We start from the raw sequence: 7825 nt of genomic DNA on the forward strand, positions 1-7825 counted from the left end.
CACGAATTTTAAGGTAATCCACAACTTGCTGTTAGTCACGTTCTAAATGAGAACCCGCGAATATTCCAAGTCGCGAGTTCCGGAGCGCGACTTATTGAGGGTGTGTGTGTGTGTGTGTGTGTGTGTGTATATATATATATATATATATATATATATATATATATATATATATATATATATATATATATATATATATATATATACATAAAAATATAATATAATATACGTAAATATATATATATATATATATATATATTATATTATATTAAAAATGGCGTGATACTGCAAATTAGGACAACAACTTGTTTTTGTTTGTTTTTTGTGGAAAAGCCACTTCCGGGGCGTGTTTTTTTGTGTTGGCTCCTCCCAAAGCCGGATTTGGCGTGGTTTTGTGTGATCCCTGTTTCCGGCTCGCTCTCCGCAGCGCGGCTCGGCAGGAATTTTTAAAGCCGCCTACAGCTCGTGCCCTCGCAGTGTGAACACCTCGGGTCACCTCAAAGTCATTTACACTTTAATCACTTTATTTTTTAATTTCTCAAACAATTCCACCTCCTGAATAGAGTCAAGACATGGCATCGGACTGCCAGTTCACCGATTCCATCTCCAACGACGGGGAAGAGGAATTTGAGCAGATGTTGAAGCGGATCGGTGGAAAGGGGAATATTTATTTGGTAGGAGACGCGGACGGAGAGAACAACTGCAGTCTTTTCCAGGAGTTTATCATGGGCATGTTTCACACCGAGGTGCACATCCGCAAGGACAAAAATGCAAACCTCGGCAACAGGAACATCAAAAATGCCGCTGCGGAACACTGCTCTGATGCCAACAGGGCTCCGGGGAAAGGAGACGACAACGCCGACGTGGACCAGAAACGCGCCGCAGCCAAGCGCAGATTCTCCGCGCACAACGGGCGGGCGATCCGCTGCGCCGTCATCATCTTCATCTTCAGACACGAATACATTCAGAACAAGGTGAATAACCAGTACCCATGGTTTTATTAATAGCTGAAAAGTGCACCTTATTGGTCAGATCGCCAAGCGGAAATAAAACCGTATTATTACATCACATTGCAATCCCGACTGGCCATAAAACATCTGGGGATGTGCTGTTAAAGCAAACCAATCAACAATCTGATGGAGTTTATATACTACCATTCCAAAGGTTTTCACATTTTCTAATAGATAGATCATTTCTCTAATGAAGTCGAAGTTGGATAGATGTTCAATTCTCACTAGATTCACAATTTGCCAATCATTTTCTGTGCTTGCCATGTTTCCTATAAATGTCCATCCCAACCTTACAAACGCTTCATGATCCAAAAATTATTTCAATACTTTCAACTGTTCTCAAAAGCTATGCATTAAACATTTTCAGGCTTTTTTTGTTTATTAATAAGCATTGATTTCCCCTATAAAGGTGCATTTTACTGGTAACGTACATTATATTACAGTGAAATTCTTTGTTCGTATATCCTAGTCATGTTAAGAAGCCGGGGTCGGGGCACGGGGTCGGGGGACGGGGTCCGGGGTCGGAGCACGGGGTCGGAGCACGGGATCGGAGCACAGGGTCAGGGCACCGGGTCAGCCATGGTACAGAGAGCCGTGTTCATGGGCCCAAGAGTGGCAGCTTGGTGATACTGGGTCTTGATCCCAGAGTCTTAACCACTGAGCTATCACATCCCCTACATCCCAATGTATGGAGACTTTTCGGGCAATTAGTAATTTGGGTTTTCAAATGTAATTAAATTCTGTGCTTTTATAGTATAATGAAAAGCTGTGTGATATAGGGTTAGTCTCTTTGTCTATTACGTTTGTTTACTGTCATTTATATTTATATATTTGTTACAATTCCCTATAGAAACTAAATGTTGTTTATTTTTGTATATATTAATTAGAATTTTTTTTTTATTGTAGGAATGAAAAGGTTTTTTTAAGCAATACGTTAGAAACGCTAGTTTTCACGTAACCCACTGTGTTTTGCCAGCATATTTTTGTTGATTTCACTTTAACTCCTTTTGCTCTTCCAGGCGAACCATGTGTGTATGGAGGAGATCCTGAGGGACATAAAGGTTCGAGTGAAGAAAAATCACGGCGTTCGTCAGGCGTTAATGGGCCTTGTTCATGCCGACACTGAAAGCTCAGAGTCTCATGAGTCTGTCACACTCCTTAAGGAGACAATGAGATCTGTGTTCATAAAACATCCACATGACTCCATATGGACTGGCCATTTTATTCCTAACACTGCAGATGCCATCGAGAACATCAAGAGGAATGTCTGCAAAGCTGTGAATGTGTCTCATAATCCAGGTTAAGTAGCACGTTATTCTAAAGTGTTGATACATACATAACTGTTTGAAGGAAGCATGATCTCTACATTTCAGTCATAAAAAAGGAGGCGTGGCCTCTGCATCCATATTTCAGCAACAGAAGTGTTCTAGTGTCTGTAAGTTCCAAAGTGAGATACAGCGTGTGTGTCACAGTAAAGAAGGCATGGCTACTGCATCTCTGTTTCAGTAAAAGAGGTGTGGTCTTTGTGTGAGTCGAAGAACTTGTAGTGTTTGCAATTTAGTGGCAGTACATGATATTCTCAGCAAAGGATGCGTGGTCTCAGTACATCAGTCTCGGCAAAGGATGCGTGGTCTCAGTACATCAGTCTCGGCAAAGGAGGCGTGGTCTCAGTATGTCAGTCTCAGCAAAGGAGGTGTGGTTTCAGTAAGTTAGTCCCAGCAATGAAGGTGTGGTCTTAATGGGTCAGTCTCAGCAAAGAAGGTGTGGTCTCAGTGAGTTTAAGCAATGGAGGCATGGTCTCAGTGAGTTTAAGCAAAGGAGGCATGGTCTCATTGAGTAAGTCTCAGCAAAGGAAGCATGCAATTAATATCAACAGTCTGCTACAATGGCTTACGACTGCAGTTTGCATTAACAGTTCTGCACTAAGCAGCCATCAGGACATTTGGTGGCACTCAGATGACGATGGGTTTCTTTTTGAGTCTGGTTCCTCACAAGGTTTCTTTCTCATAACGGCTCAGGTAGTTTTTCCTTGCCACAGTTGCCCCACTGGCTTGCTCATTAGGGACAAACTTATAAAGAACAAACTTATGAACACTGAAAGTTCATTTATTATTTTCATTTATTATTTCATTTTATAACCTCTTTATCTCTGTAAAGCTGAACAGTGTTCCTTGTTGTGGGTTATACAAAAAAGCTGAAATGCACTGAGGAGCTTGTTTACAGTGACCGTTTGTGTCACAGCAACTCGGCGACAAAGTTCATTCATTCCATGGCACATTAAAATGTTCTAGTACTTTCATACTCTTGTTCTGTGTCTGTTACCTTTCTCAAAAGTATTCACTTTTTTTCCCAAAAGAGCGCATACTTTTAGTGCAGAGTATGAACAGGTGCAGCATATTGGATCGAAACCAATGACCGAATTTCCAACTTTTAACTAGTACGAAACAAAGTAAACTCCCACCTCAAGGGGGTCTCTATTGTTTTTGTCCTCTTTGTAGCTTGAACACATGGAGAGTTAAATTATGAAATGATGTCACACAGCATAGAAGTAATTAAAAGTAAATATGGTAATAGTAAATTTTTTCAGTTTCTATTTCGGTACTGTGGAAAGTCAAAATTTGGCCACCAGCCCAAAGGGAAAATCTTTTGTTGTTGTTGAGCAAAAAAATAATACTTTCATGTAGCACACAATTCCCTCTTTGTTTTGTCTCTTTTGTAGATAACATCTTGAGCCGCAAACGAAATATTTTCTGGCTGTTGTTACAGCATTGGATAAGGAGAGGACGTACAGAACGAGCCGGAGCGGCCGCACATGTTCAGGCACAGAACGGTGAGCTTGAGTGAAGCCTTATTGATCTTTTAACATGACAAGACCACTGTCCAGTCTAACACCCACCCTATCATTCTCTCCAGGTGATCCTGAAAGCCCAGAGGAAGGAATTCCATTACAGACACAATCCAAATCACAATCCTGATATCAGGTTTATTAACAGACTGATAAATGACCAGATGACCTGTGAAAGGCACCAAGCTGAAATGTACCTGCTGTATTTTTGATTTATTATCTCATAGGAAGGGTGAAGGAGCATTGGGATATGAAGTTTACTGCTGCTGCTGCTTTGTAGTCCATCAAAATAAAATTCAGGACCTTTAAAGTCTTTGCAAACATTTTTTTTGTCTTTGATGACCATGAAAAGGGCATCAATCACCAAACAGTGCCACTATTACAGATTTAAAGGTAGTTGGAGTACAGTTTTTATACTTGAGCTGAATTACACTATTTGGACAAACATTTGTGGACACATGACAATTAAATTTAAATGTGTTTTCCTTTTTTTTTTTTTCCTTCTTTTTTTTTTTTTCTATTTGTATTTAGTCCCCATTTTCTGCTATAATAACCTCCACTCTTCTGGAAAGACATTCCGCTAGATTTTGGAGTGTGTTTGTAGAGATTTGTGATCATTCACCCACAAGGGCATCAGTAAAGTCAGGTACTGATGTGCAGTCCTTCCAGTTCATCCCAAAGGAGTTCCATAGGGTTGAGGTCAGATCTATAGCAGGCCACTCAAGATCTCCCACACACTTCCAACCCGTGTAAACCATATGTTCATGGAGCTTGCTTTGTGCGCAGGGGCGTTGTCATGCTGGACCACTTCTGGGTCTCCTAGTTCAAGTGAAGGGAAAAAAAATTACAATACAATTGTGTGCCTCAAACGTTGTGGTAACAGTTTGGGGAAGAACCAGATATGGCTGGAAATGTTGGGTGTCCCAAAACTTTTGTCCATTTAGTGTATGTTATAATATAGTCAGGTAATATAAACTAGAACAGTCTAAGATTTCAATTAATTGATGAATAAATGTTGAATTGTATGTTAACATATTAGACATTAAAATGTCATTTTATTAGAATTGTATTATTTTATGTAGTATATTTAATAAGTCATTGGTGTGTTAAAGTGGAGATTTGTTTAGTTCAGTATTTAATTTCATAGGTATCGTTTTTAGGTTTAATTGTTTGAATGTTTATATTTTATTCTGTTTTAGTTTCCACAGTTTTATTTGTAGACACAGATTTAAAGTGTTTTGTTTAACTTTCAAAGTAAGGAGTTTGTTACCAGTCTTAACTACAAATAATGTAGAAAATTAAATTACTTGCTAATATCTTTCCATTTGTATGTGGGGTGATGTTTCTAAATTGAATCTAACTTTATTGTTGCCATTGTTCTCTTACATTTTGTAGATTTGTTTTGGTATTTGTTTGCTTTAGGAAAAAAAATGTTCATAGTTTTCTAACTGTAAAGTGGTTATGAAGCGGCTTTGCTGTGGTCCGGGTCTGGACTCTACGGGTTGTTTGCAGCATTAGCAGCATGAACAAAGAACTTTGAGAGGAACTAAAACTAAGAAACAATCCTCTTCTGGTAAATACCTGCAGGGTGAAATTACAACAGGAGGTGGACAATGTGTAGGAAAAGTGGGACTAACAAAGGAACTCTGCTCAAATAAACATCCTGGAGATATGACTTGAATAAAAACGCAAAATTAGTGGGAGAGCACAAAAGGAGGGTCAGTAAAAGAAGGTTAAGTTTTAAATAGTCTCAATTATGTTTTGAGGAACAATTTCCACACAAATAATACATGCTTAGTGCTGCTCCTATGGTGGTCACTTTCTCTTTGGATAGATATTTATTTTTATCGTAGATGGATATTATATATACTGCTATTTGGAAGTGGTTAATTAAAGTAAAATTCTGAACCCATCTTCAACAGTATGTAGGTATGAGTATCATAAGAATCAGTATTGTTTTATATTTTTATTGCTGAGAGTTAATCTTGTAATACTACGAATAATATGAAATATATATTAAAAATATTAATATGCTTGTAGTCATTAATATGCTTGTAGTCATATTTTGAGCATAAAAAAGATCAAGTGATGTGTAGGACAACCGGTTTGGTGAGCAAAACACGAGGGCCAACCGATGAGTGTTAAAAATAGCTCATTTTGAGGCTATGAATGTTAAATGAAAGATTGCAAAGAAGGAAAAAGTTCCATTTAATTCAGCAGGAATGTAGATTCAGTTTGAATGTAGTCCACCTTTCTTGTTTTTCCACTGTCTGGCCTAAATCAGGTGACCTTAATCCTCATTTAACCTTTATTATCTGCCGAATGTGGCACCAAAAACTTTTACAATAGTGCTGGAATGTCCACAAGAGGGATCCAATATTTAATGGCTGCACAACAGAGAAAAAATAGTAAAAATGCTATTCTCAGTCTTACATCTTAAATCTCAAGTAAGAATGCCGCTTTACTGTACACAACCTCAATTCCAAAATAAAAAGTTGGGGCGATGTGAAAGATGTAAATAAAAACAATGCAACTATTTGTAAATCTCATAAACCGATATTTAATTCAAAAGAGAACATAGAAAACATTAAACGTTTAAACTGCGGAAATGTACGATTCTAAGAAAAAATAAGGTGATTTTCAATCTCTTGTCAAAAATGTTGGAACAGGGCCAAGTTCATCACTTTGCAGCATCTACTCTTCTTTTAACAACAGTTCATATATGCCAGGGAACTGAGGAGACCAGTTGCTGGATTTTTTATGATTACCAAATGATTTTTTATGATTACCAATGATTGCCAAATGTTTTTAATCGGTGAAAGTTCTGCACTGCATGCAATCCAGTTCAGCTCCCAGACTCTTCTACTATAAAGCCATGCTGTTGTAATCGATGCAGTATACAGTTAGCGTTGTTTGCTGGAATATACAAGGCCTTCCCTAAAAAAAAAAAAAAAAAAAAAAAAAGGCATTATCTGGATGGAAGCATGTACTGCTCTAAATCCTGTATATACATTCCGGACTTGATGGTGCCTTTCCAGACATGCTGGTTGTTCATTCCATAGGCACCAACACACCCCCATACCATCAGAGTACAAGCTTTTGTACTGAGTGCCTATAATAAGCCGCATAGTCCCTCTCCTCTTTAGCCCTGTGGATGCAGTGTCCAAGGTTTCCAAAAATAATTTACATTTTCTATTCAACTGACTAATGAAAGTTTTCCACTTTGCATCAGTCCATTTTAAATTCACTTTGGTCCAGACAAAATGGGGTATGTAAAATGTGGAAATGCAATAATTATTTTTCCAGAATATGCAGACATGGCAAACCGTGCTCACAGCCAATGATTTCTAGAAGTGTTTCTGAATCCAGTGATCTCCATTACAGAATCATGCCTGTTTTTGATGCAGTGTCACCCAAAGGCACAACGATTACGAGTATCCAATACTGATTTAAATCTTATTATTTTCAATGTTAAAGTTGTTCGTGTTTAATCTTATATAATCATCGACATATAAACTTCACCGTGTACACTATATTGTAATATAGATTGTTAAAGAAGGTCTGTCATAGCATCAACAGACCGCTAGATGGCAGTAGCGAAAATCTTATGCACCTAAATCGCTTGAAATGTTTTAGGTGTCTATTATAGTACCGGCCTAGAAATCGATTAAATAAATTGCTCCATTATATATATAAAAATATATTTTAAAATAGAATCCACAATATTGTATATTTTTTATGTGTAATGCGTAAACGGTATTTGAAGCTCTAAATATATACATGGATAAATATATTATTAAAGTCATTATAATTACTTTCTATGATGCTTTGAGTCACTGTGGGTCCTAGACGACGGACCTCTTATTGGTTGAATTTCAAACCACAAGGTTTTTTTTTCAAAGTGCACTTTGTGAAGTAAGAAAGCTGCGCCTCTGCGTGCTTTTAGTCCACTAATTTTGGTAGTGAGGAAGTA

The 7825-nt window shown here is 37.8% G+C and overlaps 1 protein-coding gene across 1 annotated transcript; it reads left to right on the plus strand.

Moving 5' to 3' along the window:
• The first annotated feature begins 390 nt into the window (after window positions 1–390).
• Window positions 391–4162, plus strand: LOC124390809. Its single transcript, XM_046856843.1, has 4 exons — window positions 391–971; window positions 2027–2306; window positions 3727–3837; window positions 3921–4162. The coding sequence occupies exons 1-4, from the start codon at window positions 570–572 to the stop codon at window positions 3980–3982; spliced, it is 855 nt and encodes a 284-aa protein (XP_046712799.1). The 5' UTR covers window positions 391–569; the 3' UTR covers window positions 3983–4162.
• Window positions 4163–7825: the final 3663 nt, after the last annotated feature.

Source organism: Silurus meridionalis, chromosome 9, assembly GCF_014805685.1.
Source record: "Silurus meridionalis isolate SWU-2019-XX chromosome 9, ASM1480568v1, whole genome shotgun sequence".
Classification (NCBI taxonomy): Eukaryota; Metazoa; Chordata; class Actinopteri; order Siluriformes; family Siluridae; genus Silurus; species Silurus meridionalis.

Coding starts and splice junctions, on each gene's coding strand:
- LOC124390809 (XM_046856843.1), top strand. CDS start 570: ATGGCATCGGACTGCCAGTTCACCGATTCCATCTCCAACGACGGGGAA. Junction 972..2,026: donor ACGAATACATTCAGAACAAG/GTGAATAACCAG, acceptor TTGCTCTTCCAG/GCGAACCATGTGTGTATGGA. Junction 3,838..3,920: donor ACATGTTCAGGCACAGAACG/GTGAGCTTGAGT, acceptor CATTCTCTCCAG/GTGATCCTGAAAGCCCAGAG.